The following is a 21,378-nucleotide window of genomic DNA, read 5'->3' as shown; positions in this document are numbered from 1 at the left end:
GACCCCCCAGTGTAATTCCGCGATTTGAGTCCAGTTGTCGAAATCGTCCGCTTGGAACTCAAAGTTACTCCAAACCGCGTGATTCGAAGTCGTCTTCCCCGCGGGTGAGTCTCGTGGCAACGTTCGACGATGTTTCTCCGGAATATTGTCGAGCGAGCTGAAACGAATGATCGGCGAGTGCACGCGTGCGTGTCCGCTCCCTCCGACATTCTCGTTGTCATTCGATCGTCTCGGCGTTATTCCGTGAAAATACGCGGCGGAAGATGGAACCTATTTCCACCCCTGTCCCGCGTTAGAATAGAATCCGCCTAGCTATCGCACAGAGACGTCCGCGTATGGCGAAACTAATTTAACTCTTCGGCTCGCCTTCAGGGCGCGCGCGCGCGCGCTTCGCTCCGATTAGCCCCGCGCTCGGGAAGCGCGCGCGCGCGCGCAGCTCGAAACATTACATCGCCGCGATTCGTAACATCCCTCCCGGACGTTCTCCCTCGCGTCCGACTGGAAATTTCTCACGAACTCGCGAGGCGGAGGGTCGTCAGAGTGCTTGTGTTGAAATTCCGTTTCTGCTTTCGTCTTTAACTTTCTGACGTTTACGGATTCCAGAGGATTGCGACGACAGATTCATTTTCGATTCTCGATAGATGACGCCACGTTTATGTAATAAATCTCTTGTATCATATTTATATATAACAAAAATGTTACATATATATTGATTCATTCATAAACGAATAATCTTTGTTTGACAGACAGGTAGAAAGAGAGAAGAAAAAATAGGAATATAATAATGTTATATAATATAATTTTGTATGTACAATATAATAATAATTTATATATAATTTTATAATTATATAATTATATGTGTGCATATAATAAATATTTTATATAACGTGTAATATGCAGGGAGTGTCTAACAATTTATGACACACCTGTTGTGTGCAGGTAGAATTCACAAGCTGAACGCAAAAATCCGCTTTACTTCGCAATCGTTTAAAATTTTGAATTATTAAAGAAATTTAGTGAAAAATCGCGCTTGATGCAGTGCAGAACATGACGGTAAGTATGATTTTCGTTATGTGTTTGTACATTAGGTTAAACTGAATAAAAAAGTCTTCTACCACTTTGCAAATAGTATGTAAATTTTTGAATTAATTAAAGCTCCTCATCAGTTAGCCGAGAACTCTGTTGACGGTGGCGATATGAGTGTAAATAGCAAAATGATGAACTGTTAGATTCATTAGACTACTCCTAAAGAAATTCAAGAGAAGCTGTTGTTTATTTACTGAATCAGAAAAAGTCACTTGACTGTTCGAAGCGTTAGAATGGATATTAACTTCGGAGACCACTACAGTGTACACGATAGAATAACTTCCGAATGGTTTACAATTTAAGCCTCGAGTTATCTTCTTAGGCAAGTAGAGGGCGAGCCGGTAGAGTAAAGAAAATTCACTTCGTCCCGATTCTCACAAAATTTTTCAGCATTTAAATAGAAATTACGTTTAGCATTACCTTGGAGCCGTTTAAGAGCATCCTTTCGAAACGTTCTGCGTATAATTGCATTTGGTGGCCGATAATTGATACAGAAGGTAGCCCAATTTCCATAAAAATGAGAACCCGGTGGAAAAGTTAAATTTTGAATATTGAAACATCGAGGACTAAAGTCGCAGGAAAATTTCGACTCGAGCTAGTCCCATCGAGCGAGCGAACGCGGAGGAAAGTGTGACGATTTGACGCCGGTTCTGAGTAAGCTAATTAGCCCCGTCACTCGGTCGAGTTTGATTTCCCGGCCAACGCCTTCGCTCGTTCGTCCGCTCGTAAACGAGACCGGCGGTTTAACGGATCGTGAATTTTGCTCCAAAGCCGATCGATTTCGCACGCGAGTTCAACCGGAGGATAAACGACTAGTGAGGGATACTAATTCCGTATACTTGAATATCTCTAGTACTATCTGGCTACTTAAGCCTTCCAGGTATTATCCGGTTAGCTGAATACCCGATATTTCTTAAATTACTCGAGTGTTTAAGCATGCAATTATTTATTCTCATTATTATCTTTTCTTATTTATTTGTTGAGTCATTCTACGCGCAGAAGTATTAAGGTAAGATCAACGCCAAGGAGATACCCTTATAGAAATATCATATTAAGAATCATTGATAATTACTTATTATCCAGTATTTTTAATACTGAAAATAAGTAATTATCAATGATTCTTAGTATGATATTTCTATAAGGGTACTTCACGAAATATTTAGTTTTTATATGAAGATATGTTAGAACATGAATATTCGACACTCAGAAAAAAATGTTTAATATTTGTAACTATAATCATGTAAATAATTACTATAAATTATGGTCAAGAAAAGCATTTCTTTTTATTAAATTTTGGTGTTAATAGCCTTATATGCATGTTACTACTACTATTTTCATGCTAGAACAACCAACTAATATGGTTAGAACCAAAAATAACGATAATTTTAGTTAGATCAATCATTTTTTTATCTTAGTAAATTTACTTTTCACATTCACGTTACTTTAATATTCTTATATATACATTCAGAGATAAGAACATAGTGGTGGCTACTATACGAATTTTGTACGTAAAATTAATGTATATAGTTTAATAAACTATTTTAGTTAGTTTTTAGTAGTTAGTATTTGTAGTTAGTAGTTATAGTAGAAAAGTAACGAGAACTACATAGTTTTCCCAACCACTCAGCTTCATATAGCTGCAATAACTACAAAATAGTTTATTATATACTATATATATTAATGCAAAACCCGTGCAATTGTCATCCATATAGTAGTCACCCATATACAGTTATCACCATTATCTCTTTTTGTAAGTGACGTAGATTAACGAGAAGAATATATTTATATAGAAACATATATTTATATCAGGATATACGATTCCATCAATCCAATTCTTTAAATTCCGAGTATCCGAGTAGAATATTCGCTAATTTAGATATCCAAGTATATGAATAATATTCGTGAGTTTCGACATCTATCTTGTACAGAAATAGATTAGATCCTAGATTACACTGACAGCACTATCGACGTCTCCGCGGATGACAACTCGACAATTCGACTAGTTAGTATGAATTTTTTGCGTTTGCGAAATCGAATTCGGCGACTATCGAGCCGAGGAGATCTTCTCTCTGTGAAAGAGATGAGATAGGACTTTTTGGCAGTGAAAGAACGTACATCGTTGAGGGCCTGAGAGGCCTTGAGGACCAGGTTCCGCGGCAAGGACGCCTCCGCACGATTGGTATCGCCTGGCGATGCCGCCACATCCGGTACCAAATATACGGCGTGCTGCTCGAATTCCTCCTCCCTCAAGGTCGCGTGATCCCACTCGCTGGCCTCCATCCTTTGCTGCAAATAGAACAGAAGTCTCTCGTTAATTCAGTTCTCCACTTTCGGGAGGGATACGCGAGAATAGCATCTCTTGATTTATCAATGTTTCTTACAATATTCTTTCTACGATCTCTACTTCTACGAAATTTTTATAACGATAATGATCTATTAACGGTTAATGTCTTGCCAAACTTTTTGACACAATAACATTGCAGATTGACAGACAGAAATTGGAGAGAAGAGCAAAACGAAATGTATTCCATAGATAAAAAAGTGCTGTAAATAAAATAAATAGTATAAATGATTATATTCCCCAAAGTAACCACATGGATTCTGGTTAGAAGTGTAATGTTTCAAACATACAAGTTCAAAATCGGAAATTCAAAGTTTTCCTAATGCCTTTTTGGTCTTTACTTCACTCTGGAAAAGTGAAGCTGTCAGTCAACAGCCACTGTCACTAAGAAGTAGTCGCGTCTTAATCATTTTCGATGAGACAGAGCTCGTCCTATGGTTTGGTTCACGTATTGGTTCACCAATCTTTCTTAATTAATATCTTGAAATTTTATATTATTGTTTGAAAAATTGTAAAGGAATTGTTTTGGTTCAGTTTGACCTAATCTGTACACGTGCTTTTTGTCATCTCGTGTGTCATCTCAGGCACTCTGTATACTAACTAAATGTTATTGACTGATGTGATGTTACTAACTAAAAAAAGCGTTAGTCTCTAAAGTATTTCGATTGTAGAAGAAGAACTTCATGTTTGAGACAAGAATGGGATTCTTAATTAGTACCGTAATGAGTTTTGGGGCAAATTTGGACGTTTTAATCGGAATTTATACTGTATCTGGGAAAATTTTGAGAAATTTCTATGCGAGAAATAATAATAACAATTTGGTATAAATAATATGAACTGTGAAAATGAAATCTATAAACTCGCACGCAGAAGAGAACACAACGTAGATAATGTCTCCCATGAAAGTAATCAGCAGAAGTAGAAAATAAGTTTGCAGCTATACACAAAATTCCACACAAAATTCTCAGATTTGAGCGACAAGAGCGTGAAGCAAATGTCACCGGAATGATCTTTGTAAATGATTTGGAAGGTAATCCCGACTACAAATTTTATCCCATGGATCTGATTGGGTTGATCTCAGTCAGTTATCTGTTTTGTATAAAGCAATATTATCAGGTAACTAATTATTAATAATCATAATTATTAATAAGGTTTTGATTGCCTTATTTTTTATGACTTATCAAGACCTGATAACATCATATACAAATTCATCTAAAAATGACCCCATGATCTTGGTAAAGTTGACTCCAATCAGTTATCTTTGCTTGTATAAGATGATGTAAGTGATATTAAGGAAACTAATTATTAATAAAGTCCTAATTATGAATAATTCTAATTCTTAATAAGATTTTGACTGCCATGTTTCGTTATACGACTTATTAGGGCCCAGTAACACATCATTTTATACAAATCTGACTAGAAATTTATCTCATGGTCTTGATCAGGTTGATCCTAATCAGTTCTCTTCATATAATGTGATGTTATCGGCTCCTCATGGCTATGTAACATACCATAGTAATCAAGACTCTATTAATAATAAATATTACTAATAATTAGAGCATTATTAATAATTAAAACCCGATAACATCACTTTATTCAAACCAAATAACTGATTAGGATCAGAATCTAATTAGGACCATGGAATAAATTCTAATCGGACTTGTATAAGGTGATGTTATCGGGTATTAATTATTAATAAGGTTCTAATTATCAATAATTCTAATTATTAATAAAATCCTAATTACCACCCATGCTGTATTGCGTGACTTATCAGGATCCAATAACTTCAATTTATATAAACCACATAACTAATCAACCTGATTAGATCCATGGGACAAATTTCTAACCGGCAACCAGATAACTGATCGGGACCAACATAATCAAGTCCATGGAACAAATTTCTAGCCGAGAACCAGATAATTGATTAAGACCAACCTACGAGGGACCTATGAAATTATATCATAAGACAAATTCCTGATAAGGGCCTGAGACTATCAGGAGACTACATCAGGACTATGAGACAAATTCCTAGTTAAGACTTTGTTAAAATTTGCGTTGCGAATTTTTATTGCGAGGCACTTTCGGATAACGTCACTGTCAATCCCGAGGTCCATATTTCGATCGAAGCTTTAGGCCGAAGTAGTCCTTCATGACTCCGCATCACCGATTGCGAAATTTATCATCGCGGCGGCGGAAGAGCCGCGCACAATCGAGCGACGGATTAGCTGTCGCTTTAAGCTGATTACCGCGCGACACATTAGGGGAGCGTGGAATCTTCACGTTGTCCTTTGCGGATACTATCAATTTTGTCGTTCACGCGCGCACACGGCCGTGGCGTGCGTTCACCTCACAGCTCGCAGCTTTGGTCTTACTCGCTAACGGTCTCCCGGAAGATCGTCGCGGACGAGCCATTTTCAATCCGCTCGTTTGTTCGTCCGTTCGTTCGTTCAGCGGCTCCCCAATGAATAATCGAAGCCGCGCCATTGACGGCGCGCTATTTTTTACCTGCGCTCGGACTGTTTCTCGCGGCAGTACGTTTTTCGCAATTATTTTTATCGCTAACGGGGTGCAGTCGTCATCGCGGCGCCCCACGGGATGTCCGTTCCTTCCGGAACGGCGGCGCGATCGCTCTCGAAGGAATAATTAAGCGCCGTCTCACGGTTCTATTTCTTGCCGCGTGTATTTATGGGCGTAAGGGGAGGGAAGGAGCGGTGTGATTGAGACCAGCCGACTCTAGGAAATGATGAATTCGCAACGAGTCCTCTTCTGATCGGCTCTCGGACCGGCATCGGCCGGCCGGCGATCGATTGCGTGCGGAAATAAATAAGACAGACACATGGAAATGTAGAGTCCACCGTCGGCGGATAGTTCCCCTTTGCTCCTTCAAGCTCCGACGGCGATTTTCGCCGAGGATATTTTCGGCTCGCGCGCGGATGCTTAAACCGACCGACCGACCGACCGACTGTCGATGCGACGATTCATAATTGACGATCCGATAAACTCACGACGATCGCAACGTTGGCGAGCGCGTGCTCGGTGCACTTGGACGTCGAATTATAGAACAAACTGGCGCGTGCGATCGTTGTCGCGGCTTTTCCGCGACCGCCGATTCGCGAGACGAACCGCATGGAATCGAATGGAGTAGCGCGCGATCTCTTCCTCGCATAGAATTTTACCCTCAGCGTATCTTCCTCCTATCGAATTTTACCCTCTCTTTCTTCCTCTTTCTGCCCGTATCTCTCTTCCTTTCTATTTCCCTATCCCTCTGGCCGATCCCGACTCTTCAATCTGCAGTGGTGCAACACTTTAACACTGCGAAAGTGAAACCCGTCCACGCATTGATCGACTGCAAGGGTGAGAAGGAGGGTGGGAGGGAGGGAAAGCAGGGAAGGAGCGGGAGACGGGGAGGGGTGGCGGGGGGCATAAACTACCGAGTCCTCCCCGCCCGTCGCTCAACCCTCCGCCGGGGGTTTTCGCTACCCGGCAGATTTCGATTTCCATGAAAATCGCCCACCCGCTCGCTCGCACGCGCAGCGTGGCACGGCGCAGCGCAGCACGGAACGTGTGTATGTGTGTGTGTGTGTTTTCGACGTGATATTTTCTCTGGCTCGTAATTCGCTTTTCCAAATTCGACAGACCCGCGCCGTTAATGAGATAAATATTCACGATGCTGGAATCGATCCTACGTTTCGTTTGGGACGCGATTAGCGCGACTTCGCACTTCGCTGGAAGACTTCATAGTTCTCTCCGACAGATGTACGGAGAGAAGAAGAAAAAGAGGATGAGAGGGGGGGAGAGGTTTGAACGGTTCTTCTTAAATGATCAATGAGATGGATTCTTCCGCAACGACGCGATAAATTTGCAAACGCTTAAAAGCTTCGGTTTGAAAGTTTAACGATTCTTCCCGAGCAACTCCGCGATCAACAATCATTTATTCTCTTCCTCGGGAGCTCCGCTGTGGAGTCCTCCTCGTGCATCCTCCCCTCCATCCCGGAATACCAATATTGCACGATGCAGTTTCCCGTCCCTGGCGGAGACGACAAACACTCTGCTCGACTATCGCTGTCGCAATAATATTTGTTTCCCATCAATCTTCGATTACGTTATCTTCGTGCGCGCATTTCTCTCACCCCGCTTCAGTCGCAAACCGAAGAGTCCGTCTCTCCCTTTCTCCTTCTCTTTCGATCGAAGAACCTATTACTCCCCGATCCGTACAGATATCGGAAATGATTAATCAGCTATTAATATCCACCGAATCAATTTGCACTTTCGCGCGAGTCGTCGACCGTTCGTCGATGCGTGCCGGGCTCTTCTTGGCTTTCAGCCCTCGCGGACAGACGTCCGAAATGATCGACTGAAAGGGAGGAACCGCTCGAATTGCGTTGCGCGACATTGCGACGACGTCGTGGCGACGCACTTTACGCGAAAGATCACCGCACTCGCGGCACGCAGGTTTGCAGATTCGCGACGGAATCGATCCCTCGCGAGAGGGCAAGTGCGAGATGTTTTGGCCGCGCGCGGTGCGAGACTCCTCGATCACTCCTTCTTTCTTTCTCTCCCCTTTCCCTCCTCTCTCTCTCTCTCTCTCTCTCGCATTACCGCAGATGTGATCATTAATTTTCACAAGAACAAGATGACTCTGCTGTCCGTTCATATTCTCGTTTACGAGACATTGGTCTCGTGAAGCAAAACTGTCCAGAAAAGACCGACTTATAGGATATTTGCGTGGTCCCCCTCGCCGATCCGACCAGAGGAGCGGCACGGGGACCACGCAAATATCCCCTTCGTCTAGCTTGGTTCATTGGTCTTAAGGCGGCGAAGCCCTTTTAGCAGGTCTTAGACCGAGAAGACCTCAGGTGAGGACTCGTTCTTCAGCGTCATTTGCGAACCCCACGGTCCACGGTGGCCGTGTGAGAGACCAGCCGGTTACCTCTCGGCCGCTTAGGGCGGCACTTTCCCCTCGCTCACGCGTCGTCATTAACGCCCTTATCGTTCTGAAGGCGCGCGATCGCGCCCCCGCGATACTCACGGCTCCTGGTGCATCGGCGGCTCACGAACGCTCGCTGCCGACGACGATGACGACGGTGTTGTGCTCAGCGCGGGATGTACAGAGCCGGGGGTGTGCAGGTAGGCAGCTTCAGCAGCCGGGGGATCTCCGGTTCGTGTTCCCTTCAGTGTTGCGCGAGCGTGCTTGCGTGCGCGCGATCGAAGGGCTCTACGCGGCCCGACGGCTACTACCCTTTACGTGATCCGGTGGTTCCTCAGGGAGACCGGCATCTCGCCAAGTCCGGCGGTAGCAGCGACGGAGTCGTCGGACGCGGCGGTGATGCACGCAGGCCGATCTTGGCCTCGCGAAAGCGAGCCTCGTCGACGCCTCGGGCCGCCGTTTATCCTCAACATTTATCTCACCCGAGCGGAGCACAGCGAGAGGGTACGGCGCGAGGGCGAGAAATTGACGTCGGTAAGGCCGATCGCTGCCTCCGCTGCCTAGGCGGTCCCGCGGCGGTCCACCTACGCGACGCTCTTATCGATTATCAGGACATCGGGAAAAGGGAATCCCGATCGATTCCCGCCGATCGGCTGACATTCTCGCCCCGCGTTATCCTTTCTTCCTCCTTTCTTCCTATTTATCTGTCTCTTTCTCGCTGTCTGCCTGCCTCCGCCTCTTTGTCGCAGCCGATGTTTGTCAACAAGGAATTTTCGGCGGTGCCGTCGCGAAATCACGCGTGCCCCGTGTTGCGGCACCCTTTCGGTGTTCCTCTTGCTCCTTCGCCGCGGCGGACGGAGAACGGATCGTTTCCGCTTTCACACACACGTACGCACACGCACGTACACACTTACACACACCCACACACATACACACACACGCTCGTACGTACGGGCGCGCGCGCGCGGGGTAGAGGCGGCACTCACGATTATTCATCGGCGATCGACAAACTCGCCCGTTGTCCCCCCGCGAAGGGAAAGCATCCGGCACGATGTACACTGCACCACCGCGGTTTTCCCGCGGCGATTTACACTGCACGGCACCCGGATCGACGTCTGATTCGTTATCGCGACGCGCGTTCTGTCCTAGGTCTCCGGCGTTATCGTCGTTGCGTCGTCGTCCTCATCGACGACGGTGGGTGTCGCGCGGTGTTTACGCGGTGCTTTTCGTTTTCAGCGCGAATAAAAATCGTGAACTACGCTCTCTTGCGAAGGCAGCCGCTGTCGCGCGGACCGGGAACGCGGCGACCCTCTTTCCGCGAAGGGGTTGCGCCTCCGCCTTCGTGCACTTCTCCTCGGCGGGATGGCACACGCAAGAGAGCGCGGTGTGTGTGGAACTCGGGTAGGCCTGACCTAGCCCAACGCGACTCGGCTTGGCTCCTCTCGTCCTCCTCCTCCTCCTCCACCTCCTCCTCCTCCTCCTCTTCCTCCTCATCCTCCTCCTCCTCCTCCTCTTCCTCCTCTTGCGTCGGTATTGGTTGGCGGATATATGTCGGTCTCCCTTCCGCTTCCGTCGGTCTCTCTTTCTCTCTCCCCTTTCTCTCTCTCTCTCTCTGTTTCTCTTTTACTCTACCTCCTACCTCCCGCCTTCTCTCTTTCTCACGCTCGCTCTCTTTTTCTCTTTCTGACGCACGCGGACGCGGTGGTGCGCCCGCAAAGCTGCCAGACCAGAGCAGAGGTGGTGCATTTCTCTGCGCTGCGCTTTCGATCGACCCGTTGCCGGAGGTTTCCTCTCTCTGTCTGTCCCCCTTTCTCTCGTTCCCTCCCTTCTCTTTTCATCTCTATCTCCCTTCCCTCTCTCTCTCTCTCTCTTTCTCTCTGGCGTCCTCCTCCACCGCGAGTCCTCCCGCCGTTTCTCTCTCTCTCTCGGTGCGTCTCACTTCACTCCGTACGCTACTCTCCATCCCCGTTCACTAGCCCCCCCCTCCCCCCGTCCTCTATCCCCGTTCATCCCTCTTCGTTCGCTCCTCTCCTACCATCCCCTTTCTCTTCCTCCTCCTCCTCCTCCTCTTGCTCCTCATCCCCTCTTGTTCTCTCGTGCATTTCCCTCGTGCGTCCTCGTCTGGCGGTTTATCGCGTTTCTACCCTCTTCGTCTCTCGCCAGTCTCCCCCGTTAACCCCCGTCAACCCCTGACGGTCGTTTCGACGCGCGTGCAACCGACCAACCCCCCCGGGGCGCACTACTACCCCGCTCACCGCTACCGCGCCGCTTTCTCCCTTTCTCTGGTCGTCGCAGTGCTTGTTTGCTCGTCCCTTCGTCCGTCGTCGATGACGACAGCAGGCATGCGCCGATCGAGACCGAAGTTTAATTCTTCGGGTAACTTCTCGCGATTATAAGGCGCCACTGCCAGCCGTGCCAGGTGGAAAAGTTCCGCCGAGAGTTCGGTTAGTCGGGCCAGGGGGTCGGTGTCCTTGGAAATACTCACGAGTCTTAAAAATATAATATCCTTGCCCTCTCAGATGCGTGTCGCAATTCCGGGTCCGTTAGCGCAGGACCCGATCCAACATCTGTCGAATGAAAGAAGCTAGAATTTTTGTCGCGAGCTACCATGTATGAATTTTCATTCGCGGGAATATTTAGACCCGCATTAATAGTCGCTCCTTGAAACGTGTGACCTGAACTTAAAGTTAGGTCTCAGATTCTCAGAGTTAAATAAAGTGATACACGTAGACAGATGTATATAAATTTGGTAGCAGCTTTACTAGTTAATTTGTAAAGCTTCGATTCTTAGTGAACAGCTCATATGACATTCATATTTAGTGTGACGAAATAGAAAGGGAGAGAGAGAGAGAGAGATGAAAAAATTTAGTACAACTTGCTCAAAACAATGTCACGTAAAATGTCACGTAAAATGTCACATGAAAATTTGAGTGCAACTGTTAGTAAATTTGTTTCTGCGTTAATACAAAAATTTGACATTATTGTATATTAAAATACTTACATTGTTATATGGTAAAATTAACAGTATTATATGGTATGCATTTAATAATTATTTTAATATTTGTCTCATAAAAGTAATTTTAAAAAAATTGTAGACTTTCCATCACCCATTCCATCGGTTGTCTTACATCGTGATAATTATGAAAGTTTATCTGGGTTAACTCTTTTCTTATTTTTTTATATTTCGAGATATTACAAATATCAACAAGAATTTGAAATTTATAATAAAGAAACGATGAATTCTCAAGACGTCTTATCCAGATAGATAGGTGTACGTAAATATGGCAACATCTTTATATACTAGTCAATTTATAAAGATTACGTTCTTTATAAGTGTTTTATATGGAATTTATATTTATTATAGATAGCATAACGGAATAAAAATATAAAAAGAATGTTGAAAACTTACTGAAACAATATGTGGCGTAAAATGCAAAATCAAAATTTGTGTGTAACTTTAGCAAATCTATTGTTGCATCAATATAACGAAAAAATTTGCATTATTTTATGAAGTAAATTTGATGATTAATGCGATATATATATATATATATATATATATATATATATATATATATATATATTTGCTTCACATAAACGTGATTAAAAGAATTACAAAGTTTCTATGTCATCGAATGTAATAATTATGAAAGTTTATCTGGGATGATACATTATATTTACAATCGCGGTTCAATTGAAAAATTCACATTTAATTCTAAGTTTAGATCTGGGCGTTTCACATGATAAGTTTCGAATAACGATTGTTAATACATGCAAATCTTAAGCTCGTATTAATAGTCGTTATTTGAAACTTATCTCAAGCGAGATATTTGGATCTGAATTTAAGGTTAGTGAATTGATTAGTTGAAGCGCGCTATTACTAATACACATACACGTATCGTATAAGTGTACATGTCACATATATCATGTGATTTAATTGAGAACGTCATATCTAATTCTTAATCCCGATCCGAGTGTCTCACGTGAGGCAAATTTCAAGCAGCGACTATTGATACGGAGATCTTAGACGTTTTGGTAACTTGCGATGTTGAACAGATGTGGTGTACATTATTCCACCTGCTGTCGATGTGATCTTTTTTTTTTCTGTTACGCAGAACGAGACTCGCGTATCCACTGTGCCGGAAACGGCACGGCTCCTTTAGAAAAATTCCACTCAGTCGTCGCACTCTTGTCCCCTGCACACTATTTACATCCCGCGTTCCTCGTGCTTCTCTTCGGCGTCCCTTTCGCACCATTTCTCCTTGTCCGTCGCCCTCTCTTAACCCCTTTACGCGGACGTGCGTTTAACCTCTCCGACCGCCTCGGTCTCACCCCTCCAGCCATCTATACTCATTCACGACTTGGCGCATGAAGGCGCCCGCGTACGATGCGCGCACGAATGCAAATCAGCGGGTATTGTTGTATTTCGAATTTCCGATTTCCGACTCCCGACTATTTCCTCTTGCAAAACGATTTCGAGCGTCTGCACACACGAGGACATCCCAGCGACACTCAAAATCCCGGCAGACACCCTCTCTTTCCTCTGGTAACAATTTTATTTCCACCTGAACTTACTAGATATAATTGGATATCTTTAATTTTACTTAAAAATATCATATATATTAAATGTCTATCATTAACACTTTAAATGTACATAATTATGTATATTCACTTTGGGTCTTCTTCAAATTTTTTATATTGGCAAAATAATGATTCCGTCAATATGACGTTATTGATTCATCTTAAATAGAGTTATATTTTTCGTCGTAATTCGTGAAATATTGACTTCTTCGTTGAAGAAACTAATATGGCGATTGTATGCAGAGCAGAGTCGTTGATTCTCGAAATTGTGTAACGTTTTTCACGGAACAAAGTAAGCGAATTTCATTTTCTCTGTTTTTTATCGATGCCATCTTAAAATACATAACTGGCATTGTCATGTTTGTTATTATATAGTTGCAAGATTTAGTAAATTTTATAGCTGAAGTACATACATGAAGGTACATAATCATATATATTTAGAAAATCATACTTCTCGATGGTTATTTTGACATGAAACATTAAACTTTTTATCAGCAGCGGTTTTTAAGCCTATTTTATGAAGAAAACTTAAACGGGATCGATGCCTAACCCTTAAAAGGTCAACACCATGACCGCCATGTCACCCATCTAGGCGAGATGCGTCAGTTTTAGTAAGAATTTTCTTGTAGATGAAGGTACTCTCTTTTGTCTTTATATATTTATTTATAATTTTTATAAGTAAGACTAATTTTCTAAGGAATTACAAATTACAACTTAATTTTATAATTTTCTCAGGAATTACAAATTACAATTTAATTTTATAAGGAATTACAAATGTCCGACTATTTATAAAGAATTACTATTTCCCGACTATATATTTATAAGAAATAATCAATTATTTAGGAAATCGGATAAAACTAAATCAAGGGACACCGTCTCTCGTCTTGCTCTAAATATTATTATCATGTTAAATATTATGTCATTCATAAATAAATAACTAATACTCATGACGAATACGAATGATACAGAAATTTTTATTTCAGGGAGTTTAACATTAACGTGTAATAAAACAATCGACGTAAGATGATATTTAGAGGTTAAAAGTGTTGACAACTGAAGAAAAAAGTCACATGACATAAATCTTAGTGAAATCAGCTGAATCACGCGACGTGCTAACGTAACGCTGTGAAAATGTGGGCCTGGTGAGACTCACACGTGAATTCAGCGTGACACTCACCCTGTCAAATATTTAAACTCAATAATGTCATGCTGTAAGGCTCCTGTTTCTTCACCGTGAATATCTTAACTTATGACGTCAGAAGTGTGAAAATATATGCTCAAAATTCTTGCAAAATATGAAATAAAATGACAGATTCACAAAATAATATTTGCAATCGATTAAGCGGATTTGTAAAATAGCTTGAACGCTTTTTCTTTGCTTTAATAATAATCAAATCAATAAATAATCGTAAAATAAACACGTAGCAGAATCATAAAGATAGCTCAAAAAGTAGGTTAGATGTCCTGTTAATTTTACGATAATTTATTGATCGTTAGAACAAAAGAAAAATTCTGACCATTTTATAAATCTACTCGACAAATATCGTTTTACGGATAATTCTTACCACCTTTTTATCTAAATGCATTTTATAAGAAAAAGCGTGCATTTTCTGGTTTCTAACATCATCGATCGAAAGTCCTCCAGCGAAAAAAAAGAGCTTTAAGAGTGAATTACCCATATTATTTAAAAATAATAAAAAAATTTTAAACAAAATTAGAGATTAGACTATATTGTATCTAAAAATGGTAATAAACAATTTGTCATTGACTCAGAGTTTGCATTAATTTTCAATTACTTTTTGCAAAAACTACTGAAAGTAGATCTTTAACTTTCCAGTTGTTACGGATATTTGAGAAACATTGAACGATTTCATTTTGACACAAAGTGGGGGTTAGAATAGTACGCGCCGTATTCCTCTTAACTCTTTCTCTACCTAAAACAATTTCTTAAAATGATTAAGATTGATACGAGTTTTGTATTAGTGCTGTTTCTCAAAATCATCGTATCTTGCTTTTAATTGATAATGTAAAAACAATAGCAATAAAATATTCAACAAAATTTTCATCTTTGAAAGAAAGTAGAGGGAGAGGGGAAAGAGAGAGGGAGAGGGAGAGAGAGAGAAAGTGAGAGACGATTGAAGGGTGAACCCTAAGAATGAGATCGGTCGATTCACGCCACGAGGCCACACAATTTATCCCCGAATTATGCGGAGGCAACGAACGGTACACAAGGCGCACACCGGCGTGCGTATAAATCGACGTTGGTTTTTTGCGCGTCACCGGGTACGTGGAATCCGACTGGCCCAGACCCTGGCCCAGAGTCACGGCCATTCGAGATCGGTAACCCCGTTCACTTCGGCCTAGCGAACGAGCGAGCGAATCAGCGAACGGCGAACGCACGCTATAAGCGCGCGCAGCGACGAGATCTTTCCGACGAGTCGCCGTGAGATTAGTCGACAGGACCGCCGCCGACACGTCGCGCGGCAAAAGGCAGGTCGTCGAACCCTCGACAGCTCGCGTATCCTAATCCGCGAGCAAGAGAAAGAGAGATAGAAAGAGAAAGAGAGAGAAAGAAAGAGAGAGAGAGGAAGAGAGAGAAAGAGAGAGAGAGAGGGAGAGAGAGAGAGAGAGAGGGAGAAAGAAAAAGGGAGAGAGGAAGAAAGAGAGCAAGAGAGACCGGTCGATCTCTCGATCGTATCGCGCGAGGTTACGTGAGCGATTCGCCGGGGGTCCGCGAAGATCCGCCGAATCGAGCTCGAGTTCGACATCGTCGCGAATTTTTCGTCGAGAAAGTGACGGAATCGCGCACGCGCGCAGGTGGCGCGGCTCTCTCCGCCGAACTCGCGAAGGCGAATATCGCGATTGCGTCATGCGTCGATCTTACGTGCTGAATTGCCAGACAAGATCTGGGTGACAAAACGTGACGTCATAGGTAGTGTATGTATCTTTTTCTTTGAGCGCGGCGATATACGGCGCGAAGGATGCTCGGCGATCATTTCTCACGTCGCCGCATGCGAAGCGCATTTACGTTCACGAAAGAACGGTGGATTTCAGAGGACGGAAGATGAGGGAGAACGAGGAGCTGGGGCAGAGAGGTAGAGGGCATATTTACCGCGCGGGGTGATTTAACAGCGCGATATACGCGCTGTAATTCACCTCGCATTGTTCCCGATATTAATAGAATATCTGGCCGCGGGTGATTTATTCGTAATTTTATCGAAAACGCCTACTCCTGGGGCTCTCCATATAGAATTTCATTTACGGGTCGAACCTTTTATTTTTTATCTCCCCCCTCTCTCTCTCTCTCTCTCTCTCTCTCTCTCCGATACCGTTTTGCGGCGCGTGTATTTTATCCTGACCTTTCATCGCGAAATTTACATTTGACCGATCGTTAAATCGCGGCGACGTAGCGCTCGATAAAATTCATCGCGCTGCGCGCTGGCCCGCCGAGAGAATTAATTAATTCGCGCCAGGGGGCGAACGCACCCTCTCAATAATTCCTCGCACGTGAGACGGAGCGCAGCGCGGCGGGCAGTCGTCGTCTCTCTTTCTCTTTCTCTCTCCCCCTCTCGAAAAGAAAGTAAACGAACAAGAAGGAAAAGAAGAAGAAAGGAATGTAGGGCTGCGCGCCGATAAAATGTGTCATTCACGTACACACACACCGTGACGAATCTGTGACTACGTGTGACTTCACCGAACGGGTCTGCTCGTATACTACGCCCGCGATTACGGCTGCGAAGCCGTTGACCTCCTCTCCTGCTCTGCGCTGAGTCGGTGACCAGGGAGGGGAGTAGAGGAGAAGAGATGGAGGTGGAGGACCGGTGTGACGAAATTTCGGCGTCGGCAGAACGCGACAGCGATCATGCCGAATTTCACTTTTCGAGGAAGGAAGGAAGGAAGGTATAGTCGGTTGCGCGGGACGGTTTAGACACAATAAAGTTGGGAGTTCATCAAACTGTCAAAATTGAGAGTTATTACACGCAAGGAAATATCATTCTCCACTGCTAAGAAAAGCGATTATTCTGTTTACTTTTCTTCTGTAACAGTTGCCTTTAACACAGAATATTTTCTTGGTAATTGTCTTGCAATGGACTCGTCACAAATTTCAGAAAAGCTTAAAATTTAAGAAAGCTCTATTTTAAACAACGGTTATCTTTAACACAGAATATTTTTTTGATAATAGACTTGAAATGGATTCATCATAAATTTGAGAAAAGTTGAAAATTTGAGAAAGATCTTTTAAGCAATAGTTATCTTTGACACAAAATATTTTTTGGTAATAGTCTTGAAATAGATTCATATAAATTCGAGAAAGCTCTTCTAAACAATGGTTATCTTCAAAATGTTTTTTGATAATACTTTTGAAATGGGCTCATCACAAATTTGAAAAAAGCTCATTATTATATACTTAAAAGAGAGAAGAATTAATTTTATTTAGAAGAATACCAGAAAAAATTTTATAAAAAAAAAATTGAATTGACTTTACACAGAGATATTGGGTTTTGTGGATTTAATATTTTTATTTGTTTGACTCGGCAAAATAATTTTATAACAAATATCATTTTGTTTTATTAAATAGAGAGCAGCAGGATGCACTCAATGAAGTAATAAAAAGAAATAGTAATGTGAAAAAAGAAATCTCAAGTTTCTTCAGATTATTTAAACAAAATTATTGAATTTTTCAATGAAATGAGAAAATTAAATGAAACAATTTCTTTTTTTGAAGCAAGTAACAAAATAATTAAACTAAGCTAAATTATTCGAAAAGCCAAGCAATCGTTCTTCATGATTAAAATGTTAGTTTCTTTGGACCATTTCAATGATCAAATTTGTTTGGATATACTAAAATTTATTCAATCCAAAAACATTTTTTTCTGCAAGTTCCAGCAAATTGAATTTTCGTTTTAATTCAATATTCTTGATAAATATACCACACTTACTAGGATTTAGAATGTATTTCGAATAAATCTGATGGCTATGATGAATTTATGATAGATTTGCGGACGTATAAACTTGAGAAGTATTTAGAATAAATAACATTTTCCTGAATACTGTATGTATTTTTCTGCATGTGTACCCCAACGAGCTTGAGAATAATATAATTAATAATAATAAATAATAACAGTAATGTAATTATACTGCGCAAACATGTCACGACTCGGAGTTTTGACAGTATAGTGCGATGCCGACTACATTGCACCTGAACCGTTGTGCAACAAAATGTACACAATACTAGCACACAGCGACGTTAGTTGAAACGAGACGAAGTGAGGTGAGACGAGACGAGGATTCGCGATTCGCGAAGCGCCGCTCGCTGCTCTGGCGATTTCCACGGCGGCGGCCTGGCTTAGCCGGCGGTCCCGCCTAGCGAAAGAAGTTTCCGCGTGAATCGCCGACGACTACTAACCCAGATACGTTCTCGCCAGGTCGTCGATCTTTTCCCTCCTCGCCTCGGGAGAACGACTCTGTGTACCAGATATATTAATTTCCTACGGTACGACCGCTTCTTGCACACGCGAATCCAGCACCGTCGCGCGTTCGCTCGCTCGCGAACTCTCGGAATAGTTCGTTTTCTGTAGGTCAGCACTCTCAGATCCAGAGTCCCGGGTCCGAGTGTCTAGAGTCGCCCGCGGCGGCGCATCCGAGCTATCAGGGAGCTATCCGAATGAAAAATTCGTCGCGTGACATTATTCATTGAGAAATCAACGCGCGGTTCGACGACCTCTCCGACTCGCCGTCCTCCATTCTCCACCCGTTTTCGACGCGAATTAAAAGTCCCTTGAAATGTTAACCTATCCAACTAACATATTCTCGATATATATATAATTCCTCTGCAATTTCGCATATATATATATATATATATATATATATATATATATATATATATATGTATAGATACATATATACAGAGAATGTCTGACAATAAATGACACATCCGTTGTGTACAGGTAGAACTCATCAAACTGAACACAAAATTCCTCCACTATTTCGCAAACAACCACAGATATTTTGTGTCATTAGTTAAAGAAGATTGGCGAATGTGTGATCATGCGCGATACGGTGGATGAGTTGCGACTATGACATTTGTTTATATATTAGGTCGAACTGAACAAAAAAGTCTGCCACCATTTTACAAATAATCACGTAGATTTATGGTTATTAATTAAAGAGGATTGGTATGGATTGTAATTCGTGACAATGTGCTAATCTTTTTTAATTAATAATTAAAAATTTACATAGTTATTTGCAAAATGGAGGACTTTTTTGTTCAGTTTGGCACAATATACAAGCACATGACGACAGATGTGGCTATCACAACTCATCTACTGTATTGCATGTGATTATTCACCGATTTTCTTTAATTAATAACTCAAAAATTGTTTGCGGAATGATGGACGAATTTGATATTCAGTTTGATAAGTACAAAACGGGGGTGTCATTAAATTGTCAGACACCCTGTATATAATGGCGCGTATGGAAAATAAATTGAATCCGAAAAAGAAATTCGCGGAGAGCGCCACGCGAATATTCACTGACAAATTCATATGGATAATTTTTAACGTTACGTTATAAAATTGAAATAAAAAGAGCGAGACAGAGAAAGAGAGAGAGGGACGAGGAGAAGGATAGTTGTATCGTTTATCAATTAAAAGAGATTTTCTTTGGAATACGTGAAAAAGATAGAGGTAAAGAGACAGAGAGAGAGAGAGAGAGAGAGAGAGAGAGAGAGGTAAAGAGAGAGAGAGAGAGAGGGGGGAGAGAGGAAGAAGAGAGAAAGAGCTTTCTCCGCGAGAGTTTTTAAGCAATGTTTCCTCGACGAGATTTTCGTTGGACGCCAGTTTTCGCGATTTTCGGCCAGAGTTTCCGAGGCGCGTCTTATATCCCGATAAACGAAACCACTCTTTAGGCTTAAAGCACACTCGAAATTAACGGAGAAACAGACGATGAGGTCTCGTTATTCATTCGCGTTCTCTGAAACTCGCAGTTGAGTGAGATTTCATTTTCGCTGTTAAATAATTCCGCGGCGGCGCTTCGATTAGGACGTTCCGGCAGGAGAGATCGTCGGCTGTAAATTCTGACCGAAGGGCGGTCTTCCGCGTAGAGCTCTCGAGCGAACTTCTGCAACACTACGCACGATTGTTACATGAGCGAAAGACGAGATGAAAAACGCCGCGGTTGCTGCGCGAGAGAGTTACAGCGATATTACAGCCCGTACTACTACCGGCGAGAGATTTAGCAAAAAGAACGGCGTCAAGCGAAAAGAAAGGTCAGATACAGATCCGGAGAGAGAGAGAGGGAAGTTCTTTCTCCTTACTCGTCTCTAAAGTTTTTCCGCGGCGCGCCGAAATTTCTCGCCCCGTAGACTCCGTTTCTGCCTCCTTAAAGCGGCGAAGGGAGCAATAATATTTCATTTGAGATATCGAGCACTCTCTCTCTCCTTCCTTTTCTCTCGCGCGGGAGGAAAAACGACGCGGCCGCGTCGTCTCGGGGAGTGAAAAATCACTGGCGATAATAAATTCTATGAGAAAGCCCTTCTCCCCCGCCTGAGTCCTCCTCGGCCGGCGATAAGATTCGCCAACAAAATCACGGATAAGGACGCAGATTGCCGGGAGAATTCGGAAGCGGGACGCTTTCTCAAACATACGAATGTACTTGCCAAGAATGCATTTTCTTGGCCGTGGGCGTGGGTGTGGGCGAAGCTTTTCGGGAAAATTAAAATTTTATTTGGAGATAATGCGATGCGAAACTCCGAATGGAATGTGCCGGGAGGAAACACATGAAATTATAATAGCTCCGCAAACCCTGCCGGATCTTGAGGCAACTTCTCCTTTGTTGAATTGAAGAACTACACAATATTCAAACAAGTGACTTTCAAATTGTAAATTGGCCAATAAGAGCCTGAAGCCGAATATACGGGAATAATATATGTATCTATTATAATGTATAAAATATTTCGATCAATTGCTGGTCCTCTTCAATCGATTTACTGAGGGAAAAATTACCTTAAAATCAACAAATATTTCTTTGATGGGTGCCATTAACATATTTATTTATATAAATCTAAATTCTCTTTATTTAAAATATTGCTTACTTAAATCAGGTAAACAATATTTGATTTAAATAAAAAGAATTTAGATTTAAGTAAATATGTTAATGGCATCCATTAATAATTATCCATTAATAATCCAAATAGTAATTAATTAAATAACATTCGGTATATCTTGTCCAACAACACTTGGTATTGTCCAAAAAGGGATTACCAAATATTTGGTTGATCCCATTTTAACTAAATTTTGATTTCGTTAACCAAATCCTCTTCAATATAATGTTGTATAAGATATCTTACGGTTTTGTTATCGATAAGAGTTGCGTTATTGTAATTTTGAATATGGTTGTTATTTAATTAGTTACTATCAACTTAAGAGGATCAGTAAATGATCGAAAC

At 42.3% G+C, this 21,378-nt stretch overlaps 1 protein-coding gene across 3 annotated transcripts in view; it reads right to left on the bottom strand.

The window, feature by feature from the left end:
- The window catches only part of LOC116846849 (PR domain zinc finger protein 1), a 96,164-nt gene that overhangs the window by 20,388 nt on the left and 54,398 nt on the right, over window positions 1–21,378 (bottom strand). Inside the window, exons 1-2 of one of the 3 annotated variants that reach the window (XM_032821189.1) lie at window positions 8,457–9,750; window positions 3,202–3,372 (exon numbers count right to left, since the gene is read on the bottom strand). In XM_032821189.1, coding sequence (XP_032677080.1) covers window positions 3,202–3,366 — 165 coding nt within the window. In that variant the 5' untranslated portion in view covers window positions 3,367–3,372; window positions 8,457–9,750. Of the gene's footprint in view, window positions 1–3,201; window positions 3,373–6,635; window positions 7,007–8,456; window positions 9,751–21,378 lie in introns of those variants that run through there. The other 2 variants (XM_032821192.1, XM_032821190.1) reach the window with 2 other exon arrangements.

This window comes from Odontomachus brunneus, unplaced genomic scaffold (genome assembly GCF_010583005.1).
Source record: "Odontomachus brunneus isolate Ranch 3 - 2012 unplaced genomic scaffold, Obru_v1 Obru_scaffold_071, whole genome shotgun sequence".
Taxonomy (NCBI): domain Eukaryota; kingdom Metazoa; phylum Arthropoda; class Insecta; order Hymenoptera; family Formicidae; genus Odontomachus; species Odontomachus brunneus.
This window is presented reverse-complemented; position numbering and strand designations above follow the sequence as displayed.